The sequence below is a fragment of the Zophobas morio genome, unplaced genomic scaffold, assembly GCF_036711695.1.
Source record: "Zophobas morio isolate AGI-343-1 ecotype UQ-CSIRO unplaced genomic scaffold, CSIRO_AGI_Zmor_V1 ptg000031l, whole genome shotgun sequence".
Classification (NCBI taxonomy): Eukaryota; Metazoa; Arthropoda; class Insecta; order Coleoptera; family Tenebrionidae; genus Zophobas; species Zophobas morio.
In genome coordinates, this window is record NW_026972136.1 from 11,386,916 (window position 1) to 11,408,932 (window position 22,017).

Here is a 22,017-nt window from a genome sequence, read left to right on the forward strand (position 1 = left end):
AACAGAAAAATCTGTTTGGATAATTTTCAAAAGTGCTCGAAAATGTCAAAAATTTCAAAAAAGTGGGTTTTGAAAGTTTGAAAGTTTGACAGTTGCCTAAATATCGACAAAGAAATCTCTGAAATAGATCTAGATGAGCTGATTAAGAAATTAATGCCTGTTGACAGCTCCAGAGCAAGATTTTCGAAATGTTGACCTTCAAAATCAAAGTTTTGAAATATATCAAAAATGCCATTTTATTTTGGCGATTTTGGAAAAATGGTTGCAATATTCGGAAAAATGAAGCTAAAACTAAATCAAGCAGGTTGAAATTAGCAAAAAAATCTCTTTGAGTAATGTTCAAAGGTGCTCGAAAAAGTAAAAAACTTACAAAAAAAATAGGTTTCGAAAATTTAGATTCTGGAAGTTCCCTAAAAATCAACAAAAAAACAGTGATATAGATCTCCACAAGCTGTTTTGAAAAATGTGGCCTGTTGATAACTCCAAAGAAAGATATTCGAAATAATTGAGTTTCAAAATAAAATTTTTAAAATTCCCAAAACTGGCATTTTATTTTGGCGATTTTGGAAAAATGGTTGGAATTTTTGAAGAAATGTGGTTGAAAATAACTTCTGCAAGTCGACACTAACAAAAAAAATTCTTAGCTAATTTTCAAAAGTGCTCGGTAAAACTTCAAATATTTAATACTCTGCAATTCTTGAGTATTAAGCTTGTCAATAAATTCCTGCAGAATTTTCTGATATTTCTCAGCTGTAACTAACTCCTCGAAGAAAATGGGCCCAGAAAGCGGTCTTTGAGAAATGGCACACCAAATTCCAATTTTTTGTAGATATATTGGTGTTTTTTCAAAGTAACCAGTTTTTGTCACTATAAAATGTTATTTCGAGAAAACCGTAGTTCATTGTTTGATTAAACAATTGCAATGAATCTTTTTTTATAATCAGGTTGTTTAAGTTCTTGAAACACCTGTATTCTGTAGAGAAACAACAGTAGGTTAGGTCAAGTCAGGTCAGGTCAGGTCAGGTCAGTTTTTAGGCAAGTTGAGTATGATAAGTCAACTTGCTGCGACAGCCTTGTTAAATATGTATAAGTTATCCATAATCTGTCCAACATTTTCAACAGTCTCGGTAGATTGTTTTGTTAATGTGCGACTTCCGGATTTCCTCTTAAAGCTACCAGTCTCAAGAAATAATTTTATCATAGCATTTAATATTCATTAAAATGTTAATATGGACAAACCTATTGACACAGTTTCTAATAAATAGTAACTAGATTAAAGTATGGTTAATATTTAAATAATAAATTAATCGACTATACAGCCACATCGCAATCAAAAATGTAGGCACGGCTTAAGCTGATTTTATTACCAATATCCTGTTCTAATGTGTTTATTTATTAAGGTTTTGTACGTTTTCATAAAATAAAGAATATTACTATTAATAATACAAGAAATCAAAATAATGGACACAACTCTAAGAATCAATTCTACACAATTATGGAAAGCACGCCTGAAATGTGGTTGAAAGAATCTTAAACCATTATCTCCCAAATTAACTTATTCAAATTTGAAAAACATCATACGATACCGTATTATGTGCAAAAATGTTTGAAATTCAGTGATGGGTTTTTTGTTCGAGTTTTTATAACAGCTTTTAAATGAAACGTAATTTTCCGCTTTGTATAATACGTTACTTTTAAAAAAGGAACACATTTCTAATTATCTTTTCAGTCGAAAGTTTAACAAAAGCTAGCAACCTTATTATCCGACAAGTCTTTCTGTTCCTTGAGTTTTCACTTATTCTTTATGTAGCCGTATATATTTCTTAATTTGGATGATACAACAAAGATCTTGGTAGAAATTTAAAAAGGAACAACAAAGGCAACGAGTGCGTGAAAAAATTCAAAGAAAATCAGTCAAAAACAGTTTCATCCTAAAAAATTAGCAAATTATTTTTAACCGAAAAATTATAAACAACTGTTAATAAACTCAGCAACGAAATAAGTCTCTTAAGGATCACAAATGCGGTTTCGCAAACTCAAACTACTCCAACTTGTACAAAAGACAACTTAATTACTTTTAATTTCCTTCGCCATGTAAAAACCCTTTACTCGCTTTCAAGCGCTCGCAAAATAAGAAAAATAATCCCACTATCAAATTCCTATAAACTCTTAAACTCCGTCTGCGTAGCTAATGCAAATCCGCACAAAAAGTTTAGCGCCGAAGCGAGTTTTTCCTACGTCTGTGCACCCTTCGAAATCCGAAAAGACAAAACAGTCAGGAATGGGCCCTTTATGGCGATCAAATCCCGATATCTGGTCGGATTCCTTTCCATGCCTCGTTGCGTGAAAGTTCGTAACGTCGTTGGGCCAGATCCGAACGATACCAAATTTCATAAAGGTAATTCGCAAGTCGAAACTGTCTGGCAATTTGATCCAGAAGAGGTCCGTCTGGCCCTCGGCGCATCAGATTCCGGCTGACCTTTCCGCAGCCCCAGGCAAGGACCGAAATACCGCGCATCTGGATTTGATACGAACGTATTATAATCTGGAAGTTGTCTGTAACTACTGGATATTTAAAGTTCTGGATTTAATTGAAATTGGCAATAAAAATCGCATGGAATTTGGGTTTGATAGATGTATAAACCGTTTAGGATGTGTCTAGGGAGCCATGAAAGTTTTTATTGACATCTGTCATCGATCATAAATTTGAACTTCATAGTTGAAAAAAAAAAAAGAAAAAAGAAAAGTCAATGGCAACTTGATGATTTTTTTAAATGGTTTTTTTTTATGAGAAATTCGACGCCACCTACACACATTATTTAATACTCATGAAATTGCTTTACCAACTTTAACCAACTTTAAAATTTTGATCTACGACTGCTAACTTTGCAGACGCCAAGATCCACAGCGAAAAGGCCGCGGCGGCATTCAGACTAATTGAAAATTCGTCCAAACATCATCCCGACCAATTAATCTGAAAGCTTTCTTGTTACACCTGCTGCAATTCGGGTAAGTGGTCACGTGGGTGATGGTCTGCATGTCGTTTAGGTTTAGTGCGATTTGCCGATGATTAACTATGAAATGTTCATGTCTGGTAAGAGGTTTGATGGGATCAATCGATTCGTCGATAAATGGACGCCAATCTGCTTAATGTTGGGCTACGAGATGTGGTCAAACGGTATTAGTTTGCGGTGCGTTAGCCAAACACCAAGACGCTTTAATCAAGTCCAGTCGTTGATGCAGATCGAGAAGCCGGATTTGGTGTTTGCTAAAGGGGATGGCCGCTGGCTCTTTGGATATTGTCCCGAGAAAGCGTGGACGGAATATGAACTATTAGTTTAACGTTTGTGGTGGAGGGAATGACAAAGCGTGGAGGAAAGAGTGTGCACAAAAATGTCTATTGGAGTAAGCAAATGTTTCATTTTGGTTGCAGTCTGACACTTTCTGGCTTTATTTTGAATCCTTGTCGTCAGATTTTTCCATTTATTTGTCACGAGAAAGGAAATCTGGAGAGGCTAATCTTTATTTACCGACGAGGTTCTTTAAATTCAAGTAGTAAAAGACAAAATTGATAAAAAAATAATAGTTGACAGGTTAAAAACAATCTAATTTTGTCTGTAAGGGTAAATTTTGTGTATATGTGATTCACCTCTTTAACATATTTGTATGTGAATCTATTTTACAGGAAATAGTGTAATGATAAAAATAATTGCATAGTTTGCTGTATTTGTCGTGCAACAGATGAGGTGCGTCACATTCCAATAATCATCAAAATAAAATTTTGGTAATTAATTGAAAACAAACATAAAACACAGTTGTTATTAAAATATGTTCAAACAATGCTATTAATTTGGGCGTATTCTAGGATAAACAATCAATAAATTCCACACGTGAATAAAAGCTACTGGAAACTAACAATTACTTCTTTTTTTGTTTTGTTTACATTTTTGTATCGACTGAAAATTAAACAACCACCTAAGAGTTTTCTATCATTGTAATACTTAATAATTTACGACAAAAAACGCCTTATATTTGCAGTGTACGATACATACCAGTGTTCTCCATTATTAGTATTACACTGCACGTGTCGGAATTGACATACGTGTCCTGGCAGAAATAATGTTGATCCGAGCATTTGCAAATGGAAAAACTGGAGATAAAATTGAGGCTAGCCTTATTTTCCGTACAATAAACAGACTTTTTCAAAATTAGACCGTTGGTTGATTGTTTTGTGATAAAACTGTGTGTGCATCATTTATTCAAAATTTAACTAAAAAAATGTATTAAACGTTTCTACACCTGTCAGTACTTTAGTGGTCATTATAATTTGATTTCGGTAATCAGGAATACGAGTAATTTATCGCAAATAAATTAGAATTTTTGTGTACTTAAGCTTAAATGAATATAATGACAAGATAGTGTTTTTTTTTTTAAATTCTTTAAATTGTAAAGTTATCTCTGAGGGTGCAAATACATATATACTGAGTGACAAAAGTAAAAGAAGACCATGAAGGAATGATAAATAATTTTGTAATGAAATTTTATATATAGGCTAAGTGTTGTTAAAATAAGAACTGATTAGAATTCGAAGGGTATCGGTCCAGTAGTTAAGAAATAACAATTTTTTCTTGTACGCTGAAGAAACAACTGATCAGGGTATATATGGCTCATTTGATGATTTCCGGCACTTGACTAAGTTTCTTGTTGTCGAAATAAGTCTACACATATTAAGAAAAAAAGGCAAAATGTAGCCCCGCCCACCCGTCCTGTCTCAACTGTGATGATTTTTTTTTATTCGTCGTGACCCAGGAAGGCGGAGCTTAACTGCAAAATCCTTATTTCTCTACGAGAAATTAAAAACATATTTTTGAGAATCGTGTTCAAAGAATATTATGTATAATAAGAAAAAAATAAAGCCAAAGATTAGACCCCACCCATACCCGCCCCGATCTCAATTCTCAATTATGATGAATTTTTGATTCGTTGTCAGATCGAGGAGCGGAGCTTAATTGCAAGATCCATATTTGTCTATAAGAATTTACCATTTTGAACATGTTTTAAGTTTCATGTTCTGGAAAAACGACTACGTATAGTAAGAAAAACGGCAAAATATAAGCCCCGCCCTGCCCTGATCTAAATAGTAATGACGTTTCCATTCGTTGGCAGAGCTAGGGCCCGAGCTTAATTGCAAAATCTATATTTCCTTACAAAAATTTACCATTGTAAACGTGTTTCTAAGAATAAAAAAAATCATCACAATTGAGATGGGGTGGGTGGGCGGGGTTATATGTTGCCTTCTTTTTTTAATATACATAGTATTCTTTGAACAACACGATAGTCAAAAACATGTTTTTAATTTCCTGTAAAGAAATAAGTATTTTGCAGTTAAGATCCACCCCCTTGGTTCACGGCGAATAAGAAAAATCATCACAATTGAGATAGGGCGGGTGGGCGGGCTTATATTTTGCCTTTTTGTTTTAGTATGTGTAGACTTCTTTTCACAACCTGAAACTTAGAACATGGAAAATTTGTAGAAGGAAATATCGATTTTGCAATTAGGCTTCGCCCCATAATTGCAAAATCCATATTTCCTTGCAAAAATGTACCATTTTAACCACGTTCTAAGTTTCTTGTAGTGAAAAATGGGTATGTGCATTAATAAAAAAAAGGGCAAAATATAAGCCCCGCCCACCCGCACTATCTCATTTTGGATGTTTTTTTTATTCCTCGTAAGCCGAGGGGTAGAGTTTAATTGTAAAATTCTTATTTTTCTACGAGAAATTACCATAAGAAATATGTTCTTAAGTAATCGTGTTATACAAAGAAAACTAAATGTATTAATTAAAAAAGAAATCCAAAAGAGAAGCCCCACCCATCCGTGTGGATCTCAATCTTGAATTTTTCATTCGTTGTCAGACCGATGGGCGGAGCGTAATTGCAAAATCGATATTTCCTTATACAAATTTACCATTTTAAACATGTTTTAACTTTCTTGTTGTGAAAAGATGACTACACGTATTAAGAAAAAAGAGCAAAATGTAAGGAAAAATTCACCATAAACCAACTCTCGATCGTTCGATGCAAGAACTGATACATGACCGGTCGTCTTCGTGTTTTTGCACGTTTCTTATCAGTCACTTTTTTGGTTCTTAATCCGAGTCGTACTGTCCCATTCATTGAAAGAAGTAGTTCAAGAAACACTTGAACGTGAATTTTACACAGTGAAATAATCTTATTGTGAGCTATTTCCCATTTTTTTATTGCATATATTTCTCTGAACCTGCTATTGTCCGATGCGGTACTTGGTTAAACAACACAATTTTTTACGCCGAACATTTGGAACAAATACAAAATTTGATTTTAGAATTTTGAAATGAGAACTCCAGCACCATCACAATGACATCAAATTTCAAAAAATATTTTTTGCTGAACGAATTAGCATTTATTAAAGCAAACTATTAATTTGTGTCGACAACGAATATAAAACTAGAAACAGAGCGCATGTCCTTAATTGAATCTAAGCTGTTAGTTAAAAATTTTCAAACCAAAATTTTGAATATTTCAGGAAAAATAGGCGATTTTTCTAAATAAAGAAATAAAAGAGGTAACTAACACAAATACTGGTTAAAACTTCTTAGAAAACACCAGTTTAATTATTTTATTCACAATTATTTATGAACATATGAATCATAAATCGCCGTCCTGATCAAAAATTTTAGAGAAAAAATACGCTTAGTGTAACTGTCCAACTGAAACATGAGTGAATTTTTTAAATTTATTAAAATCTTGTGGAAAACAATACACTGTGATAAAAATACTTTAAAAACCTTTCATTTGCAAACGAAATGAAACTAATATTTTATATTCAATCTGCGGCAGAAATTCTGAAAATGAAAATGAATTATTATTTCAAATTCAATAGCATTTCAATTAACTGGTTTCAAAATTATTCATAATTTCTAGTACACCAGTCTATACTTTCATCCTATTATAGATAGAAAATTAATTTAAATTAACAACATATTATAGATAGAAAATTAATTTAAATTAACAACATTATATTATAATGAAATAATTATTGAATCTACTTTGATATTATAATTCACCTTTCACTGCCACATGTTGCGTATTTACAAAAAAAAAAAATAAAAATCTGTCAATAGAGTTTATTTTAAACTTAACCTCTTTATACCTACATTATGGATAAAAGTAGTTCGTGACAACAGACAAGGCCTCTGTTGCTTGTTTCAGTGGCTCATTTCCGTCGAGCTTTAAACATTGTGCCTGTTAAAGTAATTAATTCAAGTAGAGTCAGCCATTCCAACGACACCGAATATCCATTTCGCACTTCAGTTTTGTCAAGTTAATGTTGAGTTTCAATTTAAAGTGTCAGAAATTCAGATTCGTGCAAATTATTATTTGTCTCCTAATCCAGTAAAATTTAGTCAAATTTAATTTAGTTCTTGTAGAATATCACATACACAGTAACTGAATGACCTACTCATAACTGTGTTGGCGAAATAATGAATATAAATGCAAAGCTGCACAGCTAACTGGGCCGGACGTTTTTCATGATGTCTTTGTAGCTAAAAAATGTCAGAAAATTACTTTATATTAATTTTTGCTTTCCTAGCGTACACTAAGGAAGTACTGTAACCCCTAGAGTTAGTATAGAAGTAGGTATCCGGTTTCTGTTTGTCTGTCTGTCTGTCTGTCTGTCTGCCGTCTGTCTGGATTTTTATTAGACAGATAATCTCCGAAACTGTTGGACCGATTGTTGTCAACTTTTGTATGTATATTAGGATTATAATTTAGATGATAAAACGCTAATCAAAACTTGGCTCAAACAAATAATAATAGAATTAGGTTCCTAAGAATACCTTTGGAATTTGCGCCCCCACGGTGCAGGGGCTGCGGGGGTATTATTTATGCCGCTAGCTTTTACTTTATAGAGGTTATCACAAAACAAACATCGCAAAATCTAATTTCATAATTTTCATAAGAAACGGGATTTGTAGGACTTATACTTCAAAACATTCGAGAACATGGTTACATTTTTTTTTTCAAATGCTGAAAGTTATGAATAATAGACAGAGATATTGCCCGAGGAGTCTCTTGTTGTTCATAAATAGTATAATTTTGTCCATAGTAGTTATCGACCCGGGGTTCTTGTTTAGTTAAGGTTGTTCCGAATTTCACGTTGATCAACTTTAACAAAGCCGGTCTGCAAAAAATGTCCGAACATGTCGGACATTCCCGTGTTTATATAACCCCATTCGCCCCTCCTGTTTACGCAAGCACAAAGGGCGTCATTTCGAAATTCGCAAAATATTGTTGTAGCCGGAGCCGGGCGATGATTGGCCATTCCAACCGCAGCTAATCCTTAACTCATTATCGATTGCTGCGGCTGTATTGACATTGTCCTGACAACAAGTGGCACCGGATTATCTGCCACTCTTTCTGCGCTTCCATTCGCATCGGGAGCGAAGCTCTCCGGGTCGTCAAGCTCCACAGGTACAACACACGTCCTTATTTTTACTTAAAAAGAGAAACGCGCCTCGTGCGACGGAATCGTAGCGGAAACGGCGCTACAGTGGTGCTAAACGTAGTAAACACATCACAAAAGCTGCAGATAAAACTAGAAAATTGAATATTGAGGCGTCCGGGGAATATAAATTTCAGCTCGGTGAAAGCGTTTCATCAAAATCGTCGAAACTCCGATATGATATCTCGCTGTAATCCCATATTGGTGTTTGCCGGTGTGCTCCGTACGGCGCGACAGCCGAATAAAATTCAATTGACCGGGGAATGATCGGGCAAAACAGATGTTTTGCTGTAGGAGGTAAATGGAATCAAATGACGCGTTTAGGTTTGCATATTGAGCTCGATCATGCCTACAAGCGGCACAAAAGGACTGTAATTTCGACTGGCGCTCAATACAAAGGACAGATAAACATCCCTTCTGGGGAAGGAAATGTTTCCATTTTTAGGTATCTGTAGGTATAGCAACCTACACGAAATTTCGCCAATATGTATGCATATACTTTCAATAATAGATATTGTTTTAATAATGTTTATTGAAAATGTATATTGTAACACGTTTCTTTACCTATATTTTTTATTTCACACATATGAATTATTGTAAAATCCACTATACTCTCCGCTTTGACAATGGCAAAAAAAATTAATATTAGATATCTGAAGGTTGTTACTTGTTCCATGATTTCATTTTCTATTTTGATGTTGGTTTTATGTTGTTCCTCTGCCAGTACCGCTACTTTTAGTCATGGTCATGTTATATGCTTTTAGTATGTCCCTTATTCCACACTTCTAAGTTTGTGTTCAGTTCCTCCTTTTTCACTCGCAGCGATTAGCATTATTTGTCTGAGGATTTTAGCGAAAACTTTTTCTAGGTCTAGGAATCCTAAAAATATCTTCTTTCCTTGTCGCAGATATTTTTTCTCTACTATCGTTTTCAGAGTAAATATGTGGTCTTGTATTTTTGTTTCTTTTATGAACCCGCTTTTTGATTTTGTAAAACTAGTTTTCACTGGTGCTTTTACCCTTTTATCTATTTTTTTATTGCTACGCAGGTCAGTGTTATTTCTCTATAGCTAGTACATTCATATTTATCTCATTTTTTATGTATTGGCATTATGAGAGATAGTTTCCAGTGCTCAGGTGTTTGTCTTAGTTATTTATTGAAACATTTTTGATGTTATCCTATCGTGACTAGGGCTTTTGCTGTTTTTCGAGTTTTTCAGTGTATAGCTTTAAGGCCAACATGCTTTTCCTGATTTTCTTCTTCTGCTATATGATTATTTGGTTCTGGTTCTTCGTTGTTGTGTTCTTTCGATAGTAATCCTTGGAAGTGATTTCAGCTTTCCATAATTTTTTTGTCAGTTATTAGTCCATTCTTCTTTTTTTATCCCTTTCATGTGTTTTCCAGGACCTTAAGTCTTTTAATGTTCCATAGAATTGTTTTTCATTTTCCTTATTGTCTGTTTCCATTCTGTTACCGAAATCTATCCATTCTTGTTGTTTTCCTTTTATTACAAGTTCTTTGACTTTTTTCCTTTCTTCCTTGTATATTGCATAACTTTTAGGAGTTTATTATTTAAATATAATTGCCATTTCTTCTCTTTTATTTCTATTTATTTCTTTATTTCTTCTGTCCATCACGCGGTGTGATTCTTCTTATTGTTCTTTAACTTTCTAAAGGATTCTATTTTTGAAATTCCGCATTGTATCTAAGTCTTCTTGGTTTGTTTCTTCTATTGTAATTTTTTTGTCAATTCTTCCTCCTACTTTTTTGCTATGTCTCCGTTCTTTAACTCGTGTGTTTTTACTTTCTCAAATTCCACTGTTCTGGACATTTCTTTCCTATTGTCATTTTCTTCTAATTTATTTTTGATTTTTTTTACTGTCAGGAAATTGTCGATATCAATATCTGTTCCGCTTCTCATTTTCGTATTTATGAACTTATTTCTGTTACTTTTCTTCCTTATTATTTCTCCTTATATGTTTTGTTCTTTATTATTGACACTATCTGTCGTGTTATGCAGTTCCACCAGGTATGCTTTTCTATTACCATACTTCTCTTTATAAGATCTTCTGTCTCGTCTTTCACAATGTTTTGATATTTATTTCTATGCTCTGTAAAGTTATGTTATTCTGTCTCTTCTTTCTTCCCATTATCTTCCTAGTTTCTTCTACATCTCTAAACCATTGTTTCAATGCCTTATTTTCTTTCTTCGTTTCTTCATTTTCTTTTCATATTTCTCTCATTGTACCGGTTTTTGACTTCATCTATCTTTTGCACATCGTTGGTTAATTTGAAAATTATTTGGACTGAGCTTCGCTCGACCTTTAAATACAATCGAACAAATCCAGTTTTTTTGAAAAACTCTAAAAGTTGTTTTGCAAAATTGTAATTATTTGATGGTATGTAACACCAACCTATAACTAAAAAAAAAACGGTCGAAGGTTATTTCGACAAGATTTTCCTCGTGTCTCAAGAGTCCAAGAAATCCCGCTCATTTGAAAAATGATAAAATGTGATTTTGCAGTTCTTCTTTTTTGATAACCTCCAAATATTTTTTTAAAGATTCTTGTAGAGCTTCCTTTTCTCAAGTCATTAATGTATCATCCTTTAATCACCCATACACTGCCACTGCCTTTGATTCGAACGCATTATATGTTACGAAAACACACTCTCTTGACTTGTTTATATTTGGTCTGGTACGGAGTGTACGGAAATCGAATGTAATACTAATAGTAAAGTAATGGGTTGTACCGTTCTTGATTTGATTAATCAAAAATATAGATAGTAGCAGTAACAGAGTAAGAAAAAAAAAGGTTCATGGGATAATCGAACGGATTCTACGACAACTGGTCGCAAACAATTGATCGCGCGACAATTGATCGCAAGCAACTCGTCGCAGCACAATTGGTCGCACGCGACAATTGATCGCGGCGATAATTGATCGCAGCGACAATTGATCGCACGTAAACTGATCGCAGCGACAATAGATCGTACGTAAATTTATCACAGCGTCAATTGATCGCAAGGTAAAATTCATCGGGAAGTATTTTCTTTTATTAAAACTAAATATTTAGTATTCTGAATTTTCAGTTGCAATAAATTTAGCAATCAGGTAAGGTGTAAATATCGAATTAAAAACAATTTGAATATAGATAAGTGACGAAGTTTGTAGTTGCACTTTAAAAATTAAAAAATACGAGCGTAAACACCTTGTTACATAAGATTTTTTATTAATAAATTGTCATTTTGGTTATTTTTTTTAAGAGATTGTTATTATTTATCTCGTTGCTTATTTTACCTATTATATTATAGGAACTAGCTTCATTATAATACTAGTACTCAACATAAAAAGTGTTTATTGTTCTTAACTAGATTACAATTATTTAAAAAATCATATTTTTAACAACTTTTAAATTTTAACACATTTTGATGCAAAATTGCCTCTATTGTCTATTCTTGTCTTTATACATATCACCAAACAATAAAATTTATGAACTAATAGTACATCTAGAGTATCCATATGCAGCGAATGTAAATTCCCCTGGACGGTTATAATACTTATTTTAATCCCTTGTAAATTGCAACGGATCTTTTACAGGGTTTGAGAAAGGTTTATGTGTATTGTAAATATATATTGCAAAAACTTTTGTTAGAGCGTCAAGAATAATTTTTTGTTACCGGGAAATCTAAGAAATGTAGGTACTTATGCAACTAAAAACTTACTTTTTAATTATTATTATGAGACTAGTATTGTACTGAAGAAAAATTCAGTTGTACCATATGTGGGTGTAAAAAATACATATACAGGGTTAGTCACGAGAAAATTATTTCTGAAAATTATTTTCACGCAACTCAAAATACGAATACCATGTACCACTTGATACTAACTGAATTTAAAATGAAATGCTTAATTCATGATTGCTTTGAGTTTGGCAATGTCATTTTGACAATTCTGGAAAAGGAGGTTACGCGAGTGTCCATGGTGGTACCGCAGCCAGTTGGAGATCTCCCCTGGCGCCGCTAATAAGTTTGCAGGGCTTGCTTCGAGTGCCTCTTGATCTTTTGCAACCGATTAATGACGAGAAAATTATTTATAAAAATTCCTTTTACGATAGACATTTCTGCAACGTGTAAAACAGATCTCAGATCTAAAAAAAAGGAAGAAATAATTGGTTCGCAGTTTTCCATGAATGACCCTACTAGGGGCTGCTACCTGATTTTATTCTTCTCCGCACTTTGCATCCTACAAAAATTTACAACATGGGTTGGAGAAGCCCACCTACATCCGGTAGATTAGGCAAATAATTCTCAATTAATAGTCGGCCTTCCGAGTGAAATGTCCCTCAATAAACTTTTCGAACTTCCCAAGCTTTCTACGTTTTAACGGTATTCACTGTTTGTATTATTTGTTACTCGTGATGTATTGAATGATTTAAATATTTTAAATAATATTAATTAATAGAGAATATAAATCTGTTATGTGCCTTGTTTTATTCAACAAATTTTATTCCATGAGCCACTTCAAAAAAAAAAAAACTGTACGTCACTGTCATCGGCAGTCTTATCTGGGTAATGAGGGGTACTGTTTATGACACTTTACCGGTTTGGCTCGAAACCATCATTTTAAGTCTAGCACTTCCTCCAGTATGAGTATATTTCTTTGCTCCATGGTCAAAACTAATCTTTTTACGATCTTGTTTACCGAAATGGCGTAAAAGTGGAGATTGGTATGTAGGTACTTAGCAAAGGGAACGAGATAAATTATTCATTCTTTCGTATCTACGAGCGCCTTATTAACAGTGTGAGCGTTCAAAAAAGTTCTGAATGAAAAAACATCTTTGGTTTTATCTTGGATTAAAGATAATCTAGAACTAATTTGTAGTGAGCAAAAAATTGTCTGCAAAGAATGCAATAAACTCCAAAATTAATTGTTAATATATAAATTCAAATTTCTTTGCACCAAATTTATTAAAAAATATATATATTTAATTTTTTAAACTATCAAACGTAATGAAAATAATACTTTTTCACTTAAAACTGTAACCAGAGTTTTTTTAAGATTTATCTATAGCATTTTAATTTGACAGTTGTAATAATTTTAAAACCATTTTTTATTAAAGAAAAATGACGTCTAACACGTTTTGAAAGCTATTTTTTTCACTCGTTTAATTGACAAACCTTAAACTTGTGAGAAGAAAAGCTTGAATCACTTACTTGAGCGTCTAATCAATAAGACGAATAATTCAAATGAACATTACAGTAGCATACCGACGAGATGTGTCAGCAATAAAAAAAATATTTTACAATATTTTCACTTTTTTGCACTTTGGTTTAGTCGGAAATGAGCCTAATAGTTACTGTTTTTATAGAACTCGTATGTATTTATTTTGACACTTTTTTTTAGAAATAATGAAATTTTTGAGAATATAGCACATTATTTTATTTTCCTCATTCATAACAATTACTTATTTCTCTATAAACGCTATCGTTTTTCGCTTGCGATCAATTGTCGCATGCGACCAGTTGTACTTGCGACGAATTGTGTTGCGATCAATTGTGACTGCGACCAGTTGTCGCTGCGACCAATTGACGCTGCGATCAGTTGTTCGCGATCAATTGTCGCGCGACGAATTGTACACGACGAATTGACGCGGTACCAATCGAACGTGTCGATCGTGTTCCTGTAAGCAACGAACGACCTTGTGGGAACTTGTGGAGTATTAAAGGTGGCACAATTTTCATTTTATTAAGTAAAAATTTGTATGGATCGAGCAAAACTTCTAAGCGTATTTATAAACCACAAATACACGAGTATGTTGTTTTATAAAAAAAAATCCTATTTACTATGGAAAATTTTAAAGGGTCGCCCTCACATTGTTGGTAGAGTTGATTAGGCAAATTTTGGTTAGAGTTTTATCATATACACGATATTCCTGACGTACGTATAAAATTCGAATCGGTAATTTCGGAGATTGTCTGTTTAATTAAAATCTGCACAGACATAATAATTGTGATAAAATTTAAGGCGGATTCATAAACTAGGAGTACAGGAGAACATTATTTTATAAAATTTAGGTAACTTTGACTATGTAAAAAGGTGAGTGGACGTCATTAAATTGTTGGTGGAGATGATTAAATAAATTTCGTAAGCGTTCTACCATCTACACGATATTTTTAAATCACGTATGTATAGTTAAATTTCCATGACAAGAGTTTATGATAAAAAAATACAGTTTATTAAGAGATTGGTCTAAAATCATTTTGAAAGAACTTCCCTCGCTCCTGAAGTACATACATTCGATCAATTTGTTGCTAATCTTCTACTGTTTATGTTTATAGATAATATAGATATAGATAGATATAGATGCAATAATTAAGCACGTAGAAAGTTGTCTCCTTAATACAGAGGATGGGATTAAAATTATTAATTAAGCTACAATGGAGCAAAACATTCTGAATATTATTTTTGATGATTGTTATTATGATAATTCTTATTTTATTATTTTTAATTGTAGGCCGGCGCAAGATTACTGTATTCTCAAATTTTTGGGGTGAATCTTAATTTGATAAATAAAATAAAATGTGACCCATAAGTCAAACGAATCAGTGACCTGTGCGTTAATACCACACGTCAGTGTTTTTATAGTGTCTAAAGGGCTGCCATATAATTTAAATTTTTTCCAAAAATTTGAATGCTTAGAGTGAAAAATCAAGGATGATTCATAGACCACAAGTATAGTTGTATATTATTTTACAAAATTTACATGACATTGACTAAAACATTGGTCGACTTTTATTTCGACAGAATTATCCTCGCATTTGAAACACAGTCCAACAAATTCCGCGCATTTAAAAAATTATAAAATTTGATTTTGCGATTTTTGTTTTATGATAACCTCTATAAATTAAAAACGGTGGCGTAAATAATACCCTCCGAGCCGCTGCGCCGTGGGGGACAAACTCCAAGAGGGACAGATAATCAACGGAAAAATGTCCTCTAAATAATAATGATATGGTTAACTTCTAGTGTTATGTTTATATTTATAAAGAACTTGGGAGTTAGTACGTTCAGATTACATCAACGGCCGCATGCATTTGTGTCAAAAGAAAATGAAATTTGATCGATTGTATCTCCTTAAAATAACAGTTTAGATAGTCGTACAAAATTTGACAACAATCGGTCCAGTAGTTCCGGAGATTCTCTGTCTAAAAAAAATCCGGACAGACGATAGACAGACAGATGAAAATGGAAGACCTATTTATTCGTACTGCAGGGGTTATGAAACGTCGAGAAAACATGACAGTAGCTAATCGCCCGATAAAATACTTCCTTAATTTACGCTTGAGAAGTAAAACACCGACCGCGACAGAACGTTTTTTGTGTATTAAATTTCTTTGTGTCTTAAATTTCAAACTCCTATATTTGAGATGTTAAAATAGATCTGGTAAACTAGGATAGCCGGTTTTTCACGTAGAAAAAGTTATCAGGACTCGAGAAAATTTTCACACCCGTTGGTTGAAAGAGCAGTCTTACAGAAATCGAAAATATATTTGTTTCCTAAATGAACAAAAAACAACAAAAATGGCAAAATATATACAGGACAGCCAATATTTCATTTTTATTTAATATAACATACTGGCATTTTTTGCTAGTGTTGAATCCTATTTGGTCCTTATATTTTCTGTTTGATCCCTTTGAAGAGATTTCTGAATTTTTATCAGTCAATGGCTGAAGACGGGCTTATTTATTTCTCTAATGAAAAAAAACTTGTATTTTTCAGGAACCTTACGTAAATTTAACTGAATGTTTATATTCCACTTATTTGGTAAAAAAATTAGTTTTTAAACAAATTGTTTGCCTTCCTAAAAATGTAAGTATTAATACTGAGTAGAAAAATGTTTATTAAATTTGTAGTATTCCTGAAGATGAAAGTGTAAATCGCAAGACTGTCGAAACATGTCGCATTAAAGAAAAATGTGGTTACCGCTTAAGAAAGTTTTTTGACAGGATGAAAAAAGGGACATTTGTTTTAACCAGAATGTGTCTGCTAGAAAATCCTGCACTTTCAATTTGGAAAATTATCGATATCACCATGACCTCTAAACAATGACTGCTATTGTCTGAAATAGATGAGCACACAACAAAAGACATAAAAATCGCAGAAGTATTTGCGAAAGCGAGGGAAAAAACATAAATAATATATCGACGAAACTCTGTATTAAAATGTATAGGAAAGGGAATCGTGAAATAAGTACACTATACATAATGACTACGCAAAGCGTGTCTTATCTTCCCCAGTAGCTCGTTTTCATGGTGTTGAGAAAATCCCCGTTGCTCCTAAAATTTCCGAATATTTGCACAAACTCATTAATTTCATAAGTCTGTTTGGTTTGACGAAAATCCCGTTAAAATGGATGCGCTTTCCGTAGCAATTGAGTTATTTTCTAGTTGTAAGTTGGCAGATGAGCAAACAGCGCGTCATCCTGCCATCGCTTCGGGGTAAACAAGATACATGCAAAGACGCTTAATTGCCGTGGGTTTATTCGTAGTGCATACCAAAGTAATCTCTAAACGACTTCAAATTAAGAAGCAGAATATCAAAGCGAAATATAAAGTAGAATTTTGACGACGTCTATATAATAATTGAAATACATTAGCTTGAGACGGAACTGTTTCAGATTCCGACAAGGAGCCGCGACTTGGGTGTTTAGATATGGAGATACAGTCCGCTTGAAAAACGAACGAAACCACCGGAAAATGAATATTTAACTTGTCATAATAGATGTGGAAACGTTCCAGAGAAAACCTTTATCGCGCGTTACAACACAGCCCCCATGTTTATATTTAATTAGATTCTGCCCTGGTTCTTTACAACGTTTTGTAACGACAAACGATGCATCGTCGGCTGATAAAAAACTCAAAACGCAAAAATGGACCCACCCGTATGCCACGCGGAAATAATCCATTCAAATAAACTCGTGATTCTGACGGTTGCTTAATTGAGATTTGTTGAACGATTTTTCTAGCTTTGTGTAGAAATTATTTTTCGGCTCGGTTTAATAACTGCTGCAGTTGCCCTGCATTGACAGAAAGATAATCAAATTAATGGTTTCAGTCTTGAAATATTCCTCTGAAAAATAAGTGTTTTCATTACAAGCGGCTGGTGCTAAAATTACACTGGTCATAGCAAAATTCTCATTCTCAGTATTTAAATAATTATCTGGAAGTTTGTGTAATTTTTTTAATTCGCTCCATTTGTATCAAGTGTATCAAAACTTACATCTAAAGATGTTGTGTCTTGGATATATCGTTGGTAAGGTCTCGATAAAAACGGAAACCCAATCATGACTCATTGAGATTTTTTGTTTACGCCGTTGCCATGGAAACCACGTCTCTAACCGCTGTATTTGGCTGGAATCAAGTTACATTTGAAACAGTGACCGCTAGCAGTAATTCAACTATGGGAGTTCATTTTCATTCTGCGCGAGTGAAATTGTTTGATTTTAATAAAAATAAAGAATTAACGTGAACAATTAATAAAAAATCGCCCCCTGTCTTACGACCATAAATTGTTTAGTTTTGTGTGCCTTCTCAGTAATGAATGAGTTAAAACTAAAGGTATGTAGACAATAAGTTTTTACTTTTACTGAATGTATTTTTGTATTTATTTCGGTCACACAATTTCGTCTATCAATTGATAATAACAGCATATTTCATACCTTCATATACATTTAACTCATCAATTAAAACGTAGGTCTCCCGATTCCGCCCGTCCGTCTGTCCGTTTGTCTGTTTGTCTGTCTATCCGTCTGTCTGCCGCCTGTCCGGGTTTTTATTAGACAGATAATCTTCGAAACTACTGAACCGATTGCTGTCAAATTTTATGTGTATTATGAATATCTTGTAGATGGTAAAACGTTAGCTAAAATTTGACTAATCATCCCCACCAACAATAGGGTGACGTCATCTCCAAAATTTACATTAGAAAAATGTTATTTAAATTTTATAACATAAAATACTTCTTTACATGTGGTTTATGAATCCGCATTGAGTTTTCACCCTAGGCATCCAGATTTTTGTGAAAAAAAATAAATTGTATAACAACATTTTTCAATTTAACGTTGAAACTGCAAAACCGAATGCTCTGAAATTTTGCAAGTGTTTTAAATTTATCTTAAGCATGAAAAATGGTTAATCAAATTTTTTTTGTTTATGCCTCCCTAAAAATTTAAAATCATGCTGAAAAATGTTCCTTAAATTTGATTCATGTTGAGTTTTTATCCTAGATATTAAGATTTTTGGGAAAAAATTCGAAAATAAATATAACAATATTTTACAATTTAATTTTGAATTTGTAAAAACCGAATTCTATGAAATCTTGCAAATATTTTGAGCTCATCCTACCATTTTGGCGAATAAATGTTTTACAAATTTATACGTGTTTTTGTCCCCTACGTTGAGGAGACACAATCAGTTTCATTTTCTTTTAGGAGGAGTCCCTTTGGATTTTGGGATTTTCAATATATTTTCGGAAAATTAATATCTCTATTATTGATGGAAATTTCGTAACGTAGTTTCCACCACTGTTTTCCGCTTACACAGCTCTATAAATTACTCGGGTAACATTGCTGATTTTTTTTGTAGGAAATAAGATACTCAAAAAAGAAGTTTGTGTCGTAGAAGCTGTTTTTACTGTATTTCATTTTCAACAAAATGAATCGATAACATTTTCCACTAAGCTGAACACAACAGTGAAAACCGCGTTTCGAAATTTCCATAAATAATTGAGATATTGAATTTTAAAAATAGGTGATTAAAAATTTCACCAAAACTTCAAAAAGAATAAAGATAGCAAACTGTTTTTAAACAACTGCCAATGTGTTATCTAGGGTGACCTGTGGACAATTTAAATTTAAAATTTCATAGCAATGAGTGCGTTAATAACGGAAATATTACATCCTGAAAATGTAATGAGCAAGCGAAAAAGGTAGGGACTGGCTTTAATGGTTGATTATTCGAATTCTTCCGAAGTATAAACGTAAACAGTCGAAATTAAGCATCGACTGAGAAAATGGGAATATCTACATTTTTCCCGTTGGTTTTCTGCTTTAATTGTACAAACGTCTTCTCATTTGAACATTTCTTTATCTAACTAGGTAGTACTGCCACGCGCAAAGTTTTAACCTGATCACGTCCTCTGAATAACCGAGATCTCGTCTCCTATTTTAGGCGCTACGCTTCATTTGTGCGTTTCCACGTACCACGTTCCCGCTTGCAGACACTTTTCAGGTACTGTTAATTATTTCATTTTAGGGATCTAACACCTTTTCCTTAGCACAATGCGAAAAGGAAAACGCCACAAATGCTCACGCGCGCTTGGGTGAACACATTAGGTAGGTGCCAGCACTTCCGCCGCCGCTCGCAGAGGCACTGCCCTAGATTCTATTCGCCAGGCAGCATGGACATCTACGTCCAAAACTTTTGCTAGGTTTATACATACATTTCATTTGCGCAATAATATTTCTTCAAACGTCTACCTGGTTGGATAAAGAAATGTTCAGATGAGAAAACGTTTGTACAATTAAACAGGTCAAACGATTTTATGATGTTCGATCTTAACTGTACTAGTCTTCTCATCTGAAGATGCAGTCTCACCCACCCTAATGTGCAAGAACAGCCCTTCCAAATATTGTTGCACGCTCACTTTAAACTTAATGAAGCGCAGCGCCAACTAGAGTGTAAAATAGGAGGCGAGATCGCGGTTATTTAGAAGACGTGATCAGTTAAAAAATTTGTGCGTGAAAGTAGCACCCGTGCACTACTACGTAGTTAGATAAAGAAATGTTCAGATGAGAAGGCAATTACAATTAAGGTCGAACATCATAAAATCGTTTGACCTGTTTAAAAAAGTGGGATCTGTCGGATTATACTTCAATAATCTTCGACCAATTTTTACTATCGCCACAGTGCAAACAATTAACTTTATATTTCCGAAATATTTTAAAGTTCTTTTTAAACTAGACTTGTCAAGAAAACCCAACGGGATTTTCTTTCTTTGAGAAAGAATTGTTTTAAATTTCTTGTAGGAAGTTCATTCCTTGGAGATTATTTAACTGCTGTAGAGGAAGGTGGGTAAGTCGGATTATCCTCCATATTTCGTAATTCAGAGTTGCCAATAATAAAGTACATTTCTTTTCATAAGATGACATTTCATTCATTATAATTTCTTTTACACGAGATTTACACTTCTGATCTCGTCCTCCAATTTAAATCTTCAGAGTCTTTAATCAAGGTATAATGTTGGCTTTTATCATTCAGTCGACGTTACTTTATGATATGTGATGGAGATACTGGGATTCTTATGGTAAATGACATGGTTAATATGAGGAATCGTAAGATTTTAGAACTTTTTTTGGACATTTTCATAAAGCTCACTCTTTAACGAGTCTGAAGTGAGTAGCAGTCAGACAGAAAACTCACCCCCAAAATGTTCTGAGAATGATCCAGAACCCCCATTATATAACTATTTACGTTCACATTGGTTTAATCAGATTTATGCGGTTTCTGGACTTATGACAACGATAATAATCGATTATCAAGAGATATTGTTTAAATTTTGTAATGTTAACTATATACTATGGATACAAGTTTTAAAAGTGTGACCGGAAATGATAAACTCGTATATTTATTTCATACTAAACAAAGTAAAAGCTTAGTTTAACAAGATTTTGAGTAAGCGACAATGATAGAGTCGAACATTTTCCAGTCATAACAATCTTTTACTTTGATCTTAGTCTTTTTTTACAGTTGAATAGAATTATCCAGTAGGGACACAACTAATGTTGTTGCTCATAATCCGAACGTGCTAATAGTTGAATTCTTTCAAAGTACAAACATAAACAGTTAAGTTAAGCGTGTATTGAGACATTGAGAATCCATTTTTTCCGTTGGTTACGGATTTCAGTTTACTATCGAAAAACTGTTTTGTTTATTTTCTGCTTCATTATAGTCGCGAGCGAAGATAATAACCGGAATAATCTTGGCAATGATTGATTCCTTGCACATCTCCCGCGGCATTTCACGTCGCACATGTTTCTCGTTCGTTTTCCGCTTCCCTAAGTGGTTCATTAGCGTTCGAAAGGATGAAACTCTGCCTAATTATGTCTTAATGTGACAGTAACGTGAGCAATAAAGGTTCAACTTACGTTCCCAGGAGCATCCGTACAACTCCACACGCATGCAGACGGTCCTTGGATGTTCGCTATACGGAATAAACCTCACTTTGCTGGCAATGAAGGGCAATTCCAGACGCTGCCTCACCACCAGGTAAGTGTTGCTGTTTCCCGTTAACACCTGAAAAAAAAAACATCTCGTGTTAAAACCCAGAGAAAATCTACCGAAATTTACAAAAACGCTGCCCCATTTTAATAATCTCCGTACAAGCGAAGCCAAAAATTGCATATGATTGAGT

The 22,017-nt window shown here is 33.6% G+C and overlaps 1 protein-coding gene across 2 annotated transcripts in view; it reads right to left on the reverse strand.

The window, feature by feature from the left end:
- The window catches only part of LOC135139276 (epithelial discoidin domain-containing receptor 1-like), a 466,539-nt gene that overhangs the window by 142,910 nt on the left and 301,612 nt on the right, over positions 1 to 22,017 (reverse strand). For both annotated transcript variants that reach the window (XM_064069455.1, XM_064069454.1), the window contains exon 5: positions 21,752 to 21,899. In XM_064069455.1, coding sequence (XP_063925525.1) covers positions 21,752 to 21,899 — 148 coding nt within the window. The remainder of the gene's footprint in view (positions 1 to 21,751; positions 21,900 to 22,017) is intronic.